At 40.6% G+C, this 21288-nt stretch overlaps 1 protein-coding gene across 2 annotated transcripts in view; it reads left to right on the forward strand.

The window, feature by feature from the left end:
* The window catches only part of VAV2 (vav guanine nucleotide exchange factor 2), a 486321-nt gene that overhangs the window by 382773 nt on the left and 82260 nt on the right, over positions 1 to 21288 (forward strand). Inside the window, exons 5-7 of one of the 2 annotated variants that reach the window (XM_044663948.1) lie at positions 12040 to 12142; positions 15081 to 15095; positions 18049 to 18147. In XM_044663948.1, coding sequence (XP_044519883.1) covers positions 12040 to 12142; positions 15081 to 15095; positions 18049 to 18147 — 217 coding nt within the window. The remainder of the gene's footprint in view (positions 1 to 12039; positions 12143 to 15080; positions 15096 to 18048; positions 18148 to 21288) is intronic. The other variant, XM_044663949.1, reaches the window with a different exon arrangement.

Consider the following 21288-nt stretch of genomic DNA (forward strand, 5'->3'; position numbering starts at 1 on the left):
AGATTATTTTTCAAGTTGCCTAAAACATCCCCATTTGTCAGGATTTCACATCTGCCAATACTGCTGACTGTACACTGGGAAACAGTGGTAGACAATTATGGGTTAAGAGCGAGGAGGGGAAGGGAATAGTACACAACATTAGAATGACTAAAATTGTTTGATAGAATCCACTTAACTCTTAACTTCCCTGATTACCACCATTTTACTGACTCCCTGATCTTTCCTTTATTCAGTCTTTTGTAACATTTTGCACACCTCATGCTCTTCTCATTTTTTTTCTTCCTGCTTTACAGATACTTTAATTCTTGCTAGTTTGTAAACTCCATGAGGAAATGTGTCTTAATTGTCTTTTAACTCTCCTAACACCAGTTGTACATAGTATGTATTTAATAAATGGCTGTCGAATATATGAAATCGTAGAATGTTAGAGTTGGAAGGCACCTTAGAACATAAAACATGGTGCTTAGGGACCTTAGAGATTATATCTAGGTCCTAGGTTTTAGAGTTGTGTGACTCCAGTGAAATCACTTAATCACTCACTGCCTCAAATTCAACTTGATAAGACCAAGATGGGGATCGGTACTTATCCCCTTCAATAGGAGTTTCTTCCCAGAAAATTCCCTGTTCCAGTGAAATTACAGGTTCCATTTCTTCCCTCCTCCTTCCTTCCTTCCTTCCTTCCTTCCTTCCTTCCTTCCTTCCTTCCTTCCTTCCTTCCTTCCTTCCTTCCTTTCTTCCTTCCTTCCTTCCTTCCTTCTTTTTTGTTTTAAAGGTATAGAGATGGGAAGGGCTGGGGAAGTCTTAGAGATCATCTAATATAATAGTTCTTAACCTGAAGTTAATGGATAGATTCCATTGGAAGGGGAAGGGAGAAAGGAAATATTTTCACTGGCTTCTAATTAAAAGTTAACATTTCTTTAAATTATCTAAAAATATCCTAAGAAAATTTCATCAGACTGCCATAGAAGTTCAGGTCACAAAAAGTCTAATTGCTGTTCACATTTAATCTCCTCATTTTACAGATGAAGAAACTGAGGCTGAAAGAAATTAAGGCTCCCTAGCTTCCTTCATGCTTCAATCCTCTGTCCTGTGGGATCCCTTTGTAGTAGTTTCTCCCTCTTCCAATTATCTTTGTGTTTACTTTTCTCATTTATAGTCTGTAGCTCTCAGGAGAATGCAGGTTTTTTGAAGGCAAGGGATTGCTTTTCTCTTTTATCTTTCCAGTTCTGGTGCCTCTAAATTCCACAAAATGGTAAAGATAGTTTGTCGCAGGGCCAGAAGTCAACCCAGGTCCTCTGACTCTAATCTAGTCTAGTGACCTTCCCACCGCCCCATGCCATTTGTCCATTGCTCTCATTTCAAAAGTGATGAAACTAAGGACTAGAAGAGAGAAGCAGCTAGCCGAAGGTCATGTAGTCAGTGTCCAGCAGAGCTGGGGCCAAACTACAGGTTTGTGGATTTCCTGACTAGTTTTTACTTGTTAAACTCCTGCCTTTGTCATGGGTAAGCTAGGTAGATCATTTAGGGCAGCTAGGTAGCACATGATCTGGAGGCAGGAAAACTCACCTGCCTTCAGATACTTATTATCTGTGTGATCCTGGGCAAGTCACTTCACCTTTTTTGTTTCTGTTTCCTCAACTATAAAATGAGCTGGAGAAGGAAATGGCAAACCACTCCAGTGTCTTTGTCAAGAAAACCCCAAATGGGGTCAGGGAGAGTTACATACTGCTGAAAGTAACTCTCATTTTTTTCTTCCTGCTTTACAGATACTTTAATTCTTGCTAGTTTGTAAACTCCATGAGGAAATGTGTCTTAATTGTCTTTTATCTCTCCTAACACCAGTTGTACATAGTATGTATTTAATAAATGGCTGTCGAATATATGAAATCGTAGAATGTTAGAGTTGGAAGGCGATTTCATATCAAATTTGTCATGGTCAAGACTTCCAAGTGACCACTGAAAAGGGATGAATTTGGTAGCCAATCAACAAATGCTTACTATGGACCACGCACAGTGCTAGGCAATAGATATGTAAGTAGTGTAAGTGAAACACTTCTTAAAGAGTTTATTGCAAAGCACTTAGCACAGTGCCTGACATATAGTAATGTAATGGGGAAAAGGGGTTTTGGGTCGAATATATTAAAGATTGGTCGCCAGAGGATCGAACAATTATCAATCCTCAATTAAGAATAATCTCAAGTCAAAATTAACTTTTATGGAAGGGGCAGCTGGGTAGCTCAGTGGATTGAGAGCCAGGCCTAGAGACGGGAGGTCCTAGGTTCAAATCCGGCCTCAGACACTTCCCAGCTGTGTGACCCTGGGCAAGTCACTTGACCCCCATTGCCCACCCTTACCACTCTTCCAGCTATGAGCTAATACACAGAAGTTAAGGGTTTAAAAACAAACAAAAAAAAATTAACTTTTATGGAAGATTATTTACAATTAAGAAGAGAGAGAGGAGTAAGAAAATTAGAGAGAGAATAAGATAGGATAAGTGATCTAACACACTGAGTAATTTGCTCCGGCCCCTGGCTCAAACCAGGCAGATTTAACTAGTCATTAATTGGAAAAAGGTCAAGCCTTGAGCAGAGGGTTGAGGCCCAAAGGCCCCGGAGCAAAGCTTCAGTCACAGAGTCTCTTTGAAAGAGAAGTTCCTTAAGAGAAGTTCAGGAAGATTCAGTCTTAACACTCACCACGTGGAACAGTCTCACCAAGGTCTCAGGGTCCCAGCCAGTACTCCTCCACAAACCAGCAGCTCCTTCAGGACCTCTTCACAAACCAGCAGACCGCCTCACTCACCTCACTCTCTCTTTTTAAAGGGGTCACTTATGTGCCACTTCCTGTGCCTTCCTCCTAGTTTTGCCGGTCCAATCACAATAGACGTTTCTCTCATAGGACTGCCTAGGGGGCAGTTGGTTGATTCTGATTTGTTACTCACTCTAGCACACGTGGGTTGGGACCTCCCAAAATTGGAGGTGTTTTCTCCTTTGGTGATTAAATCTAAAGATGGGCAGTGTACACTTAATCTAATTATCACAGTAAGCACTATATAAATTATTATTTTTTTAATGGGGTATAACAAATGAATGTTTAAATAGATTGTGTAAATATAAAGTGAATAAATACAAATATATGCAAAAGAGTTAAATATCAGGGATTGTGGGAGGGAGGGCATTAGCAAATGAGAGAGAATGGATCAGGAAAGGTTTCATGCAGAATTTGATGTGTGAGCTGTGTATTAAAGAAAGAGAAAGGGGTTGTAGCTAGGTGGCTCAGTGGATTGAGAGCCAGGCCTAGAGATGGAAGGTTCCAATCTGGCTTCAGCTACTTCCTAGCTGTGTGACCCTGGGCAAGTCACTTAACCCCCATTGCCTAGCTCTTACCAGTCTTCTGCCTTAGAACTACTACATAGTATTGATTCTAAGATGGAAGGTAAGGGTTTTTAAAATAAATATAAACAAAAAGAAAGAAAGAAGAAGGTGTCTCTGAGGGGAATTAAGGAGAGAGTGCATTCCAGACCTGGTGATGGCAGTGGAAAGGGCAGTGGAAAAGAAAGGGGAGACGGAGTACTTGTAAAAGGAGAGAGGTCAATTTTGGCTGGTTTGCAGGTAGGGGAAGGGAAATACTGTCCAGTGAGGCTGGAAAAATCTGTTGGGATCAGGTTTAAAAGATTTTTAAAAAGCTGGACAGAAGAGTTGATATTTTTCCACTAGAGCTCGTTGAAAAGTCTTAATTAAATCCTTTATGTGAGACCAGACTGGAAAATAGAAGTTACTCAAAAATATCTGTTGAGCACCTACTGTGTGCCTAAGCCCACTAGGATTGAGAAATGAAACGGGAGAACTAAGTAGCCTGTTAAGTGAGTCTCAACACACCCACAGAAACACATACACACCCTTCATGGATGACCAACTGTTAAAGAATTAGAATGCAGTAAAATACCACTTAGGCCCAAAGCTAGACTAAACATGACCAGACCCTGCTGTGCTGACTCAGAAGGTTTTTTCCAATCTTGCCAGGCATCAAGGTCATCACTGGGAACATCAGCTATCACTGTCTGAGTCTGAAGAAGTCATGGATATAAGCGGATAGATAAGCCAAGCAGGAACTGAACCCTAGACATTCTCTAGAAGCTTTTTTTATGACTCATATGGGTATTTTCCCTCCAATTTGCCTGTTTCAAATAAAAGTTGGATTGAGAATGTACAGCTGAAGAAGGGTTGGTTAATAGATCCACATCTGCAGAATACCAGATAATCAAGAGTTTGCTCTATATTTCTGATGAGGCTGGCAGCCATCTCTAGTTCAATGAACAGGTCCTCTTAGTCCATTCTCCAGAACATCTCTTGCTCCTGACTTTGTGCAGAGAAGGAGGCAGGAGAGAGACTTGAACTAATGCAGGGAGATTTAACAGATGGTACCCAGGCTTAAGGAAGTACAGGGAGACTAATACAAAGACAGAAGAACCTCAGTAGAATTATGAATGCCCTGAAGTTTGTTTTACTTGTTTTGATCTTTGCTCTTGGTGCCACTAACCACACCAAAACTTTCTGCCAACTTGCAGGTGCTAACTAAGGCCTCCCAATATCATTTGATTTATGCCCTTCCTTATACTTCTCATCCATATTTTTCTATCCTTTCCATCAGGAAAGACTCTTCTTGTTGTCTAATAAATTAATCTGTTATAATGAATGACAGAGAGGCTTAACATGCTTCCTTTCTCTCCCAGGAAATTTTTGTTGTTGAGTTGTTTTGTTCAGTCATGTCTGACTCTTTGTGATCCCATTTAGGGTTTTCTTGGCAAAGATACTGGAGTAGTTTGCCATTTCCTTCTCCAGCTCATTTTACAGATCAGGAAACCGAGGCCAAAAGGGTTAAGTGCCTTACTCAAGGTCACACAGCTAGTATCTGAGGTCAGATTTGAAATCAGGAAAGTGAATCTTCCTGACTCCAAGCCCAATACTTCATCAACTGTGCCACTTAGTTGCCCCCTTCCAAGTAATACCAGAGCATTTTATCAATGCTTGTATGAGAGGCAGGCAGCTTGGTGTTGTGGGAAGAGTTCTAGACCAGAAATCGGAAGCCCCTGGTCAAGTTCCTGTTCTGTTCCCTTTTCCAAGCTGTAGGAGTCCTTGAGTTAGTCACTTGACTTATCATGGACCTCAGTTTCCTCATTTATAAAGGAAGCATAAAAATCCCTGCATCATATCTCCCAGGGTGACTTTGAAGTTCAGCTGAGATAATCCATATAAATCCCTTTGTTAACAATAAATACATGAGTGATTTACAAAATTAGAGGATTGTAGACCTAGACATAGATCTAGATCATACACCTAGATTTGGAACTTCAGAGTTTCTCTATCCAGGCTATTTTTCAGATAAAGAAACTGAGGCCCAGAGTGATGTAAATATTTGCAAAGCCAGTACAGTGCCAAACCTAGTTTTGCTCCGAAGTTCAAAGGAAAGATACCAAGAGAATGAATGTATTTAATCAATCCTGGTACAGCCACCAGAAGATACTTGGGAATAGAAAAGGGTCTTCCCTTTCCCCAAACCTCACTCCATGGGCATCTGCTTTTTTTTTTTCCACTGTCCCTTGGCTTCAAATTATTACAGTGGATGCTATGACTATAGTACCTCTATTGTAACTGGACCAGGAGAGAGGAAGACCTGAGTTCATATCTGTCCTAAAACACTGTCTAGCTGTGCGATCCTAGGCAAGTCACTTAACTTGTTTGCTTCAGTTTCCTCAACTATAAAATGGGAATAGTTAGAGCACCTACCTCACAGAGTTGTAGTGAGGATCAAATGGGATCATATTTGCAAAATGCTTAGCACAGTGCCTGTTGGCGCTATAGAAATGTTTATTCCCTTCCCTTGTAGGTTTCTGGCCAGACAAACTTCAGGAAGGGATTAAACTAAATAGATTGCCTGTGGAAACCTAAGACTCTTCTAGAGTCTAGTCTAATGCTATTTGATTGTTTTAAACATGTCTCCCAATTTTTGACTCCATTTGGGAATTTTCTTGGCAACAATACTGGCATGGTTTGCCATTTCCTTCTCTAGCTCATTTGACATATGAGGAAACTGAGGCCAACAAGGTTAAATGACTTTTCCAGGGTCACACAGCTAATAAATATCTGATTTGAACTCAGGTCTTGCCAACTCCAGGCTGAACACCAGGTGTTCAGTCTACTACACCAGCTAGCTCCCCCTTCCATAGGCTTCCCTACACTAGACAGCACAAACACTTTTCAGAAGTAAGAAGAGCAACCACATTCAATTTTTCAGCATTCAGATCAGAGAAGGCAGCGCTCCCTGCAGATTTCCTGGCTGTTTGTTTATACCTGCAGGTCTCTGGGTGAATCAGCAAAAGCTGAGCAGGTGTAGCAAGATCCATGACAGACAGCCCTGTATGTTTTGAGTAAGCCATGTGTGCACACAGCAACATTCATAAAAAGAAACAGACATGGCAAGGAGCAGGGAATAATGTAACAATGCCAAATCTTCCTCCCTGATGTGTCATGGTCATTGGTCTGTACCCACACTAGTTCTGCTGTGGTGATTTCCAAGTCCTTTGAGGGACAGTCGAGAGAGAATAATCCTTCAATCATCCTTTAGATTTACATAGCTTCTTACAATTTACAGAGTCTGGGCACAGATCCTTTTATTCTTGCAACAACCCAATAAAGTAGTAGGAGGCGAAATAACTTCTCTGAGCCTCAGTTTCCTTTTCCCAAAAAGCAAAGAGTTTCCTTCTAACTACCACCATCCAGTGGCCTAAGGTCACTTTCTTTTCTAACAATCCATGTCTCTCTAAGGTCTTTTTCTGGTTTTAACATTCTAAAATTCGAAGAAAAAAAACCCCCACAAGTGCTTGGGGCTTTCCCCCTGTCTTTCTTGCCCTACCCTTGTCAATAGACCATCTCCAAGCCAACCTCCAATTTGGAGGAAGTAGAAGTGAAAGACTTAATTTGCCTTTCAACTTTGCTTAATTTTAGCCCCTCTGAAAACTTCCCTGTCTCTACTTGGTCTACTTGACAATGGCCTTTCTTTATGAGCTGCCTAGCTGACTTAGTGGTGTGGGATCATCCAAGGCTAATGACTGAAGCCAATGTCTGATGCCCCCAGCCATTTTTCTCTAATGTATGCCCTTTTAGGTAGGCATAAGTATGCCAAAGAGGGAAGATCTCAAGGCACTGTTTGGTATCCTCCTCACTGATTGCCAGAGACCTGTGACTCAGATGAACCTTTTTAATACCAGCACAACTGGGTAGCACAATAGATAGAGGGCCAGACCTTGAGTCAGAAGGACCTGCGTTCAAATCTGCTCTCAGTAACTTCCTAGAAGTATGACCCTGGGCAAGTCAGTTAAACCTGATTGCCTAACCCTTTCCACTCTTCTGTCTTAGAATTGATGCTAAGACAAAGGTAAAGGTTTAAATAAAATAAAAGTGAGTTATACAGAAAGCTATCTTCTTAGTTATCTTTCTTATACCTGACCACCTTTAAGTGTGAGACCCAGGCCTCTTACTTCCCTGCCTCCATGGTCTTTTGGCTGGAGAGCACCAGAGGTTTTGTATGATGAACTCCCAATGAGAAAATCCTCTCTAGCAATGCAGACCAGCAACATAATAGTCTTTTTTTTAAAATGCTTACTTTCTGTCTTAATAACAACTCTAATATAGAAAGGCAAGGGTTAGGCAAATAGGGTTAAGTGACTTGACCATGATCACACAGCTAGGAAGTGTCATAGGTCATATTTGAACCCAAGTCCTTCTGACTCTATGCCTGGTGATCTATCCACTGCCCCTTAGCAACATATAGTCTTTTTTTTTTTTAAACCCTTAACTTCTGTGTATTGGTTCATAGGTGGAAGAGTGGTAAGGGTGGGCAATGGGGGTCAAGTGACTTGCCCAGGGTCACACAGCTGGGAAGTGTCTGAGGCTGGATTTGAACCTAGGACCTCCCGTCTCTAGGCCTGGCTCTCAATCCACAGAGCTACCCAGCTGCCCCCAACATATAGTCTTAAAGAGTACTTTCCTGAGACCATGAGAAGTTACATGATTTGCTCAAGATCACACAGTGAAAGCAGAGTCAAGTTCCTTCTGTCTTCCTTTGCACCAAGGCTAACTTTTTACTACTCCATGCTGCTTCTCACAACCCAGCATGGCCACGTTAAAACAACTATTCCTCCTTCCACCCTTGCAAAGTGAAGGGGGAAAAGCACAGCCCCAAACTACAGTTGATGCAATAGATTAGTGCTTTGGGGACATGTTTATTTTTAATTCAAGTTTATTGGATTACAGTTCCACTAGGGTTTTGTGTGCCGCTGGCAGTCATCCTACATTATCATTTCCCCACACACCTCCCCCACCTCCCCTCTCCTCATCCACCTGAATGTTTCCTCTGGCCCGGGTTGTCCCGGGGAACATTCTGCAGCATTTCAGTGACTTCTGGAAGTGAGCTTTGGTGGAGCCGACCTTTGAACACAGGATGTGAGATCCTATCGCCCGCCGGGTTGAAAGGAAACCCTGGCACAAAGAAAGAGCTGGCACAAATGTGCTGGGCTTCCCTTCACAGCAAGAAATGGAGCTTTGTGCTTGAGTAGCATAAAAGTCTACTAGTGCTTTTTTTTATATGAGGAGAAAAACTAAGCAGGGTTGGGGGCTCTAGAAGTCAGCTATCCTCTAAGCCCTTCTCAGTTTGGAGCCAAACGTGTTTTGTGCTCTTGTGTTCCCCACTTGCACACCTCAGGTAGCAGACCTCTGATCTATAGGTTAGGGCCAGTGTGGTTCACACTCTAGGTCATTACTGACAGATCCAAATGGAAACCAAGGCCATTAAGCCATATGTAAGTATCTTTGTGTGCCACATATTGACGTAGAAAGTCTTATATATATATATATATATATGTATATATATATGAACACATATATATATACATATATATCCCTTTTTAAAAAATTAATACGTCAACACATTAAAATAGGACAGGACCTACATTTTAAGCTGGTTCAGGCTGCCCTCAGGAGGCCCATGGACTGTGTGCTTGACCTGTCTGTTCTAGATCCGTTTGGTCAATTTCTGTATCAAAATCATGAAAGAATCATGAATGGAAATCAATTTTGTCAACTTGTAAAACAAAAGAGATTGTTTGCTTTATGGATAGATAGTTTGCCTGGAAACTAGATGGAGCAGAAAATTCTGTTCCATGACCCTTCTCCTTCTTCCTTCATTTCTACTCTATAAGACCCAAATGATCCCACAATAGTTTAAAAGGGAATTTCACTGATAGTCTTATGAAACCAGTTGATGGTAGATTTTTCCTTTACAATATCAGTGATCTGATGTCAGAATTCTTAATGATGGTCATTTTAACATTTTATTTTTTCATCAAATATATCTCAGTTACTTGTGAAAAAAATTTTAACATTTATTTTTTTAATTTTTAATTTTAATTAATAATTCTCTCCCTTCCTCCTGCCCCTCACCCACCCAATGAAGAGATTAATAATTTGATATGATTATACATGTGATGTCATACAAAGCATTTTTTCACATTAGCCATATTGCAAATAAGAAAAGTAAAAAAAAGTACACTTCAATCTGCACTCAGTTCATCAGTTCTTTCTCTTGAGGTGGAGATAATTTTTTTTTTTATCATGTCTCCTTTGGAATTATCTTGGATCATTGTCTTTTTTTTTTTTTAAGGTTTCTTAGAATCTGTTTTATTTTATTTTTTGGATCATTGTCTTGAGCAGAGTAGCTACTTCTTTCTTAGTTTGTCATCTTACAATAGTGCTGTTGTGTACAGTGTTTTCCTGGTTCTGTTCACTTTGCTTTGTATTACGTTATATGTCTTCCCAGTTTTTTCTGAAATTATCCTCCTTGTCATTTCTAATGGCACAAGAGTATTTTATCACAATAACATACCACAACTTGTTCAGCTATTCGATGGACAACTCTTCAGTGTCCAGGTCTTTGCTACCACAAAAAAAAAGCTGCTGGAAAAATTTTTGTACAATTAAGTCCTTTTCCTTTTTCCTTTGATCTCTTTGGGATACAAAACCTACTAATGGTATCACTGAGTCAATGGGTACACACAATTTTATGTCCTTATGGATACAGTTCCAAATTATTCTCCAAAATGATTAAATAAGATCACAATTTTGCTAACAGTTTATTAGTGTCTCAATTTTTTTCACATCTCCTCTAACATTTGTAATTTTCCATTTCTTTCATGGGCAATATGACAGATTTGAGGTGTTATCTCAGAGTTGTTTGAGAAGTTTGCATTTCTCTAATCACTTATTGATAACCCTAAACCTCACTGTCCTCCTTACTGGGTTCCCTCAAACACACACACACACACACACACAAACATTCTTCTTGGATTATGGTTGTATACGGAATCCATTTTCCATGAAGTAATGTAGACCAGTGATTCCTAAAGTGGGCGCTACTGCCCCTTGGTGGGTGCTGCAGCGATCCCGGGGGAGCAGTGATGGCCACAGGTGCATTTATCTTTCCTATTAATTGCTATTAAAATTTTAAAAAAATTAATTTCCAGGGGGCTAAGTAATATTTTTTCTGGAAAGGGGGCAGTAGGCCAAAAAAGTTTGGGAACCGCTGATATAGACCATGAAGCCCTGGGACTTCAGGTGCTAATGCCCTTGGCATCAACTGACAAAAAATCATTTTGTACTTTAAACATTTAGATTAGACAGTTTATGTTTGGAACTCTCAGGGCACCCTCCCAGGCAGGTTCTCCAGGCATATATATTAGAAATGACATACCTACATATTTCCCTTTTATGTTCTACCTGGAAATGTCTGCAGGGGTTTGTAAAAGCAGAAGAAAGTCTGGGCTGCATAATTTTATAGATATGTTGGAGGTATTAAAGGTAATAGGTTATTTTTCTTTAAATTTTTTTTCTTGCAAATAGAAATATGGGGAGCAGGACACACTGGAAACAAGGAACTCCTAATTTGATCTCTGTGGGCTACCTAATGTTTTGGCTTTTGAGGGCTTACTTTTTGGCACTTTGATTCCTTGACTATGAAGCAGAAAATGAGGAGACGAATTCTTTGTCTTTACTTTCAGAGAGAGTTGTTAAGGAATATATTAAACTAATTGAATGTAAGATACTTTAGGAACCTGGCATGAAAGTCATACCAGAAAGCTTATGGCAGGGTGTTAATGGAAGCTAAATGGCTCAATAGACAGAGCACTAAGCCTGGAATCAAGAAAACCAGAAATCAATATGACATGCTCCGTCCTACAAACATTTACTAGCTTTGTGACCCTGGGCAAGTCACTTGACCTTTGCCTGCTTCAATTTCCTCAAGTGGAAAAAAATGATGATAATAATAGCACCTACTTCACAGAATTGTTGTAAGGATCAAATGAGATAATATTTGTAAAGCACTTAGCATGGTATTACCAACATAGTTCAGGGTCACACAGCTGGGAAGTATCTCCAGATTTGAATCTAGGACCTTGTCTCTAGATCTAGCTCTCAATCCATTGAGCCACCTAGCTGCCCCCTGATTATTTCAGTCTTGACCATGCCATTGACAATGGCTACTTGGCATTTTTCAAGTCAGGATGATCACCTCTTTTTACTACATACTTCCTTTTCTGTAAAATTGGAGAGTTGGACCAGATAAATTAAGTCCTTTCTAACTCCAACATTATACAATTCTGGATTTTAATATTCTCTGTTTTGCTCCACCAATCCTAACATTCTAAGCTCTGTGTTTTGAGGGCTCTTCCAACTTTCATCTTCTATGTCTCCTGGCACCAAGACAATCATGGTAAAGCCGCCTGCGGATCTTGGCTCATCGCCTGCCCTCACTATTTCACACTGCCCATTGCAGATGCAACTTCAGTGCTGTTCATTTATTGGACAGGATCCTAAAACTAATTTAGAGCCACCAATTCCTTGCTGTTTATTGACTCGGTTTGCCTTGCTCATTTGTAGGGTTATAGGAACATGCCTGTTCATCCCTAATATTGTGCTCATCTTGTTTCAGTGAACATGATCTGGGGGAGGATATCTATGACTGCGTCCCGTGTGAAGATGAAGGTGATGATATCTACGAGGACATTATTAAAGTGGAAGTCCAACAGCCTATGGTAATGTTGCTCTGGTGTGTGTGTGTATATATATATGTGGATCCCCACCCCCACTCCTTGCCTTCGACTCAGAAACTGCAATCCTCAAAATCTGCTGATGCATCTCTTCTGATTGTTTGGGCCTTTGTGAAGAGACAGAAAGAAACTAGATTAGAGCCACTGGTACCATTTGTAAGATTTTTTTTAATGTGCGGCTATGGAATCCTCCTCTGAAGGATTTGTAAAGTTCTAAGTTCTCACTGCAACGACAGCATTACAAATAGTTGCTTGGTCTCCGTTGCACACAGCGGGTATCATTTCATCCTTTTGTACACAGAACGATGAGGCTGATATCGGCTCAATTAGCCAGCTGTGCATCTTTTATGTGGCAAGTATATTTACTTCCAAGCAACTTGACTAATAATCTGTCTGAGGCCAGCTTCTCATTGCATATTTTTACCAGTTGTAACCGCTCCTACCTAAGGCCACCAGTCTTCCCTGATCACATTTGATGCATGTGTAAGGAAGGCAGAAACATGCTGGTAGAGTTTATTAGGACTTTATGACCCAGAGGCTTCGCTGCTGCTCTAAACTACTGACAAGTCCTCTCTGTGCGTGTTGCTGTTTTTGTGAATCTATGTGCCGCCACTGAACAAAATTGGATATTTCCCAGACACCAAATTTAAGTGTTTTTTTTTCCTTAGTGTAGCACTAACCAGCTGGTGGTAAAAGAAAAGACAGCAGAGGGGGAAAAACATCCCCCAAAGTGCTTTTCAAAGAGACATTTCTCATTCCGAGGGAGCGTCTGTCGGTTTTACTGGTACCACATTAGAGACAGATGTGAATCAGGGCCTTTCAGGGCCCAGACTTTACTTTTCACACCAAACAAATCTGCTCTGAAGAGCAAGGTGGATTCTAATTTCTACTTGGTGGTTCCCCCTTTCCCAAATGTACAAAACAGAAGCCAAACACAGAACCCAGGGAGACAGTATAAAGATCAAATGTGGTTCAGACTGATGAAAGAAATGAGCCTAAAAAACCCTTCTGAGTAAAGATCTGACTTTATTGTGAGCAAGAAAATCATACAGGCCAGAGGTCTACTGACCGACTCCCCAATTTGAAGTCTGAGACCCCAAGTCACAAAATTCACACTCTTTTATAGCTTCATGTCTGCACTTCACAGTATTATTTTTGAGAGATCCCTAACTTCCTCAGGTTTGATTCCATCTCCCATGATCTTTGAGACCTCTCTGGTTTCTCAGTCCATTGAATTTATTTATTATAAAGACTCATATAATATATAGAATCATATAATATATAATTACACACTTAGGTATAGTTGTAACACACTTATGATTAAGATAGTAAATACACACACTTAACATTCTTACTCAAGAACTACCTTGGAACCAAATTTTTAATCTGGTTACATATACAGATTCTCTTGTCCGGGACTATATTCTTAGTACGAATCACACATTTATATCCTATCACTCTATTATGGTATCCTAAACACACTCATGAAGCATTGATTAAGACATTGATTATTGATTTTTCCCTTTACATGGACAACTCCTTGTTTCTGAAAAATACCTACAGACAGTGCCTAGCCATCTACCTCCCTTGACCCACAGGCACGAACTTGCTGAGAATTCCCAAGGTAGAATTTCACCCTCAAAGTCAGAATGGACATTTCCAAGGAAAGAGGAAGGGGCATGTTCCTTTTTCGCATGTTTTTAGAAGAGCCTGTCTCTAGTCCACCTTCATGAGAGAAAGTGGTTTCCAAACCAAGCCTGTTCATATCATTGATCCCAATTAATCTCCATAAATACTATGTGGCTTGTTTCAATGGTCTCCTCCTTCCCCCCCACCCCCAGGGCCTTCCCAGTGTTCATACCTGAAGTCTAAATACGATTTCCCTGCTAATCATTTTGAATTCAACAATCAATGGTGACTGAAAGAAGTTTTAGTCCCTTTCTTCACCAAGGCCTCTTTGACACCTAGATGTTTTATGCTAGGACTAAGACTTGCCTTTTGATTAAGATATAAACTTAGCAATAAAAACTGAAATGGTGGAAAATGAAGGAATTCTATATTGAATGAACATTTCTGCCTGCACAAATAGCCCAATATCCATATCGTCATCTTCATATCCATTCTCCCTTGGAGAGAATGTGTTCTTTTTTTTTCCCCCCTATCTCTGGATGATGTCCCTATTTGGGGGTGTTTATTTGATCTCGAAATGCACATGAAAAGTCCTAAGATTTATTTTCAAAGCCTGCCAGGGAGCATAAGGGAAGATTGCTTATCTGTGTTCTAGGGAAGAGATGGATGTATTACAAGTGCTGCTTTGTGCAGCCCTTAATCTCCCAGCCGGAGGACTGAAACATTTATAGAGTGGCCCCGTTGATCCCTGGCAGGATGGAAATGGTGCTTGATGCCTGCAACCTCTTGGAGATAAAGCAGGTGGTTTTATTTTCTCCTGTTATGCCTCAAATTAGCCTAATGCTATCAGCAGAAGGCAGTAGTGATCTATTCTGTCCCTCCGACTCTTCAAGTAGAAATGTAAACTCGTTGAGGGTAAGGAATGTAATTTTGGTCTTCATGTGCCCTTGCAAGTGCATTGAATTGAATTGTGTGGCTTGCAAAGAAAAGTACGGTCAGGAGCTCTCTGGCCTAGGGGAAAGACCTGGGAAAGGACAAGTCATCACTTTTCTTTGAGGCAGTCTACATGTGTCAGGATGTGAGGAAGTGTCCAGTGGCCCTGCAGAGTTCCAGAGCTGCCTTTCTTCCTGCATGGAGCCATGATGTATGTGCAGGTGTGACTGACTGTAATGTGCTTTCTTATGTCATTGGTGGAATATTGGAAAGCTGGGGCCTGGCTCTTTCCCAAGCCCAGCTTGAAGTGCCAGAGTGTGGGCATCGCTAACTGTTTGTGCTTCTTCCCTCATGCTTTCAGATTAGATATATGCAGGTAAGTGACAGATACCAGAGGAGGCTAAGCCGGCTTTCACATAGCTTTGCATCTTTCTGGTATAAGATAGAAAAGCAAACACTCATAAATACAGAGCATCCTGAGATACACAGTATTACAAATGTTTATGGAAGTGATCGGAATCCAACCAGCCAGTGGCTGGTGATGGATCAGAGTAGTCAGGATGAGTATGTTATTTGCTCAGCTTGATTGTGCCAATTCTGGAGTTAGTCCATTCTCAGTTTGCTCTCAGCCACTCCATTTCCTACCATCCTGACAAAGATAAATGCCCCCTCTTTGGCCTGTTTGATGGAGTAATCAAGAGAGCATTAATTAGAGGGTAGCTGGGTTGCTCATTGGATTGAGCCAGGCCCCACAGACAGGAGATCCTAGGTTCAAGTCTGGCCTCAGACACTTCCTAGATGTGTGACCCTGGGCAAGTCACTTAACCTAAATTGCCTAGCCCTTCCTTCTCTTCTCTCTTGGAACTAGTACACAGTAAGAATAATTAATTAAAATGAGAAGCTAGCAAATAGACTAGTGTGATTTACTTTCTCTACCCCATCTCCTCACGGATTGGCCTTTTCAAGAGTTATCCTCATTGGTAGTGTTATGGAATCTCTTATCTCTTCTCCATGTCCAATGAAAGCATGTAGAGTAAAAAAGATGATAGAAGCCAGAAGCACCCCCCCTTTTTTTAAGCAGCAATAAAAATGTTTAACATTTGAAAGTCCTGAGAACAATCTCTGCCCACCTCCATTGTTTAAACATGAGACTGAATCTTAGCTTAAGAAAGAAAAGATTTGTGGCAGGGATCTGCCATCTTTCCTTACTGAGCGCACCAACCCTGGGAATAGGGGGGTAGATGTTCCAGAATTTGTTTTGGGCAGTGGAAGCACAGAGTTTGAACTTTATTGACATCTGGATATATTTCTCTATGCTGCCCTGTTTATATATGTAGCTGTTCTAAAGATGCCAGTGAGGGAATCACTAGTTACTCTGTCCTGGTTTACTCCTACCACAAAAATCCATAGCTAGGCTGCTTCCTCCCTGAAATAAGAAAGAAAGGCTTCTAGAAAGCAGAGTGTACCTTGGAAATCCTTTCTTTACCTGGCCTTGAACTTCAGTCCCCTATAACTGTGAGTTCCTCTCAGAACTCTTATAGCTTGTTGTACTGTACCATTTATGACATAGTGGACTTGCAGGTCAGGAGATCTGGGTTCATATTCTACCTTGGTAGATCCACTTGAATGATTGTAGGTAAATCCCTTAATTTGTGAGAGCCTTAACTCTGTACAGTGGTGATAAGAATATTTATACTGACCACCTCACAAAGTTGTTAGGGAGGAAAGCGCTCTAGAAAGCATTAGACAGTGGTGTCAAACTCAGATAAAAACAAGAGCCTCTAAACTAGACCACATGTTCACTTAGTAAACCACACATTTACTGTTGCAGTATTGAAGACTACTTTTGCTGAACTGTTTTCTCTCCCTCCCCTAGACACTTTTCTTTAAAAAAAAAAAAAAATCTTGATGGTGACTGGGGTGACTCAGTGGAATGAAAGCCAGGCCTAGAGACGGGAGGTCCTAGGTACAAATCTGTCCTCAGACACTTCCCTGCTGTGTGACCCTGGGCAAGTCACTTAACCCCCGTTGCCTAGCCCTTACCACTCTTCTGCCTTAGAACCAATACATAGTATTGATTCTAAGGTGGAAGGTAAGTGTTTAAAGGAAAAAAAAATATTTGAGAAGACTCTTAGAGTAAAAGGTAGAAATGAAGATGGTGCTTCAAAATAAAAAAGATGCACTAAACTGACACATTACTGTTCTAATATTTGTTTTATTTATTTCATTAACTATTACCCAGTTACATTTTAACCTGGCTAACTTATAGCCTGCATGTTTGATACTTCTGGTCTAGAAGACTCCATCCTTACCATCTCTCTTGTACCAAGTTAGGCATCTCACCTGTTGAATAAGGCCCAGACTGGAAGAAATGAGAAAAATATACCTCTTCCCAACTTTGCAGTGGCAGGAAATTATGGGGGCGAAATAATATTAGACTGAGTTCATGCGAAGACTATTTTTGCTGAACTATTTCCCCTCCCTCCCTTGGATACCTTTTTAAAAAACAATCTTTATGAGAAGACTCTTGCAATAAAATGTAGAAATGAAGGTGATGCTTAAAAATAAAATAGATGCTCTAAATGTTCAAGTTCTAGCCAACACCTCACTGATGAGATATTTTATTTTCTACCCCCTTTTAGCATGTAGCTAGAAGCTCTTTGGAGAAAGTCTTATCCGATAGTTAGAAGACAGCTGATGGTGTGGTATAGTAGAATTGAAGTCAAGACCTGTGTTCAAATTTTACCTCTGCTGTCTCACTTTACTTTTCTACATTCTAGGTTCTTTCTCTGTGTCAAATGAGAGCATTGGATTAAATGATCCCTAAGATCTGTTCCATTGTTAACTCTTGGGACTCTTCAGATCATAAGCAGGGGTCTGTGAATTGTCTCAATTAAATAGCCTCAATTAAATAGACCCTGCCCTCAAAGAACTAACAGTCTGTGTAATTAACAGCACCCAGTAGATTACAGCTCAGGTGTGGAAGCCTCCAAGCTCTATATAAATGTCAGCTAACATTATTGTCATCATCATCATTATTATTGCACTTGGTTTAATGGGGTTTAATACTTTCCAAGAGCTACAAATAATAGCTAGATGGAGATCATTTGATTTCTGAATCCTGACAGTTGGCATGAATGGAAATTGAAGAGAGAAAGCCCATAATGCCTGGGAGTATGTGTCATTATCACAATCACTCTTATCAATACTAAATTAAAAGGACATGACCTCAGTCCAGACAACTCCAGCAAGCCAGGTGTAGGGAGTTCCAGCCTCTGGGCCGTGAGGAACTGGAAATCTCACTGACCTAAGGAATATTTTCTTTCTAGAAAATGGGAATGACAGAAGATGACAAAAGAAATTGCTGCTTGCTAGAAATTCAAGAAACAGAAGCCAAATACTACAGGACACTTGAAGACATTGAAAAGGTGAGAGACATTTTTCTGGTTGTGTTTTCAAAGGGCCAGTGAAAGGGTAAAAGAAACCAAAAGGTTTCTTAGAGGTTATAACCCCGTCTTTTGAATTTGGGCAGGTTGACCCCATTGTTAGAATGAAGGAATACGGGGAGTTAAGATGGTGGCAGAGTAGAGGCAGGGTGACTTTTTCTCCTTACAAACAGATATAGCATACCTCCAAAGGACAAGAAAACAAAATCCAGATGAAAGAAGGGACCCCACAATAGGGCGCAGTATCAAAGGTATGTGGGATTTGGTCACTTCTATGCTATAAGGGGGGGAAATAGCTCCCATCAAAACGCGAGCGGATCACCCCTCTCCCACCCACAGTACCAGAGTCAGAGGCTGCACTCCAGAGTTAGAGCAAGTGGAGGCACAAAATCTAGCCCCTAGGCAGCTAGCTGGCACTACCAGGAGCTTGCCCCTGAGAGCAGCAAGACCTGAAACCCCAGGTGGCTGGAAAACTCAGACTTTGGACATGGGAGTGGGGCTGAGAGAGGCAGCAGCAGCGTCCAGCCCACTCAGACTCGGGGAAAATCTCAGGTTGAGGAGCAAGCGTGGGCCAAGTTCCAGGCTCTGGGCAGCCAGCTAGGACCACGGGGGCTTGACCCTGAAAACAGCTAGACCAGAGACCCCAGGAGGCTGGAAAACTCTGACCTTGGACACTGGAGTGGGGCTGAGAGAGGCAGTAGCAGTGTTCAGCGTGCTCAGACTCAGGGGAAAACCCCAGGTAGAAGAGCAAACATGGGCCAAGTTCTGGGCTCTGGGCAGCTGGCTAGGAACACGGTGGCTCGACCCTGAAAACGGCTAGACCAGAGACCCCAGGAGGGTCCCCAGAGAAACCAGGAGACTCACGAAGTAGCCTCAGGCAAAAACTGCTCCCTAGCTCCATACAAGGAGAATCAGATTGCCTTATTCAGACAATTAAAGACATCCAAACCTTCCCAAAAAAATGAAAATGGGTCACAAGATCTTGAAGAGTTCAAATCTGAGATTATGAGAAAGATGGAAGAGGTCTGGCAAGAAAATAACAGTTTAAAAGGCAAAATTTTGCAATTGGAAAGTGAGGCTCAGAAATCAAATGAATTGATAAGCAAACTGAAGACCAGAAATGACCAGCTGGAAGCCTTGAAGAACCAGATAGACCTGATTGAAAAGGAAAACCAGTCTCTAAAGGCTAGAATTGGGCAATTAGAAGCCAATGATTTCTCAAGACAGCAAGAACAAATAAAGCAAAGTCAAAAGACTGATAAAATAGAAGGAAACATGAAATACCTTATTGAGAAATTGACAGATCAAGAAAACAGGTCTAGAAGAGATAATTTGAAAATCATTGGTCTTCATGAAAAACCAGAAATTAATAGAAATTTGGACTCCATACTAAAAGAAATTATTCAGCAAAACTGCCCTGAAGTTCTACAACAAGAAGGCAATATAGACACTGAAAGGATCCATGGATCACCCTCTACACTAAACCCTGAAAAGACAACCCCCAGGAATATAATAGCCAAATTCAAGAGCTTCCAAGTAAAAAAAAATATTACTAGAAGCCAGAAAGAGACAATTCATATATCAAGGGGCACCAATCAGGATCACGCAGCATCTGGCAGCCTCCACAATAAGAGACCACAAGGCTTAAAATATGATATTCAGAAAAGCAAGAGAACTGGGTCTACAACCAAAGATCACCTACCCATCAAAACTGACTATATACTTCCAGGGGAAAGTATGGGCATTCAACAAGATGGAAGATTTCCAAGTATTTGCACAGAAAAGACCAGGACTAAATGGAAAGTTCAATATCCAACCACAAAAACCAAGATAAACATAAAAAGGTAAATAAGAAACAGAGGGGAAAGAAAGAAAACTCTTATTTTTAAATTTGCCTCTTTAAGGGCTTTAATGAGATCAAATTATTTGTATTTCTTTATGTAGATGTTTTGTGTAATTAAAAAAAACTGTATTCACTATTATAGTAATTAGAAGAATTATTCTTCTAGGGAGGGGTTGGAGCACTAAATGGTCTAAGATGAAATGGGATGGGGAAAAAAGAGGGGGGGTGAATAGTAGATGACACCAAGGGAAACTTGAATTAATAAGAAAAATAGGATATTCTATACCACACAAAGAGAGCATGGAAAGGGGACGGGATGAATACTATTGTAAGAAGGAGAAGAAGAGAGCTTTAAGAGGTACTATTTAAACCTCTCAGTGGAATTAATCCTGAGAGGGAAAGATTGGGATATAGAATTCTATGTAACCCTACTGAGAAAGTCAGAAGGGATTAACCAAGGGGAGCAGGGGAGTGGGGAGGTCAAAAAAGGGAGGGGAGGAGAGGGGGAAAGGAATTCATTAGGCCTTAAAAATAAAAAATATGGGAATAATAAAGGAGGTGGTAGAAAGGTAAGTAAATCAAGGGAGGTGACAAGGGGGACTGGTCTAAAACAAACCACTGGTTTAAAAGGAAATAGTGTAAGAAGAAGGGGTAGAACTAGGAGAGGATACCAAAATGTTAGGGAATACACACTGATAATTATAACTCTGAATATGAATGGGATGAACTGACCCATAAAATGGAAGCAAATAGCAGAATGGATTAAAAACCAAAAGCCTTCCATATGTTGTCTACAAGAAATACATATGAGGCAGATGGACATACACAGGTTTAAGGTAAAGGGCTGGAGCAAAATCTTTTGGGCTTCAAATGAGAAAAAAAAAGGCAGGAGTGGCTATCATGATTTCTGACAAAGCCAAAGTAAAAATAGATATGATTAAAAGAGACAGGGAAGGTAATTACATCCTGATAAAAGGCAGTATAGACAATGAGGAAATAACACTGCTCAACATGTATGCACCAAATGGTATAGCATCCAAATTTGTAAAGGAGAAACTGGCAGAGCTCAAGAAGGAAATAGATAGTAAAACCATACTAGTGGGAGGTCTAAATATTCCTCTTGCAGTTCTAGATAAATCAAACCAAAAATTTAATAAGAAAGAGATAAGAGAGGTGAATGAAATCCTAGAAAAATTAGATTTAATAGATATATGGAGAAAAATAAATAGGAAAAAAAAGGAATATACCTTCTTTTCAGCTGCATATGGTACGTTCACAAA

This window comes from Gracilinanus agilis, chromosome 2 (genome assembly GCF_016433145.1).
Source record: "Gracilinanus agilis isolate LMUSP501 chromosome 2, AgileGrace, whole genome shotgun sequence".
Lineage (NCBI taxonomy): Eukaryota > Metazoa > Chordata > Mammalia > Didelphimorphia > Didelphidae > Gracilinanus > Gracilinanus agilis.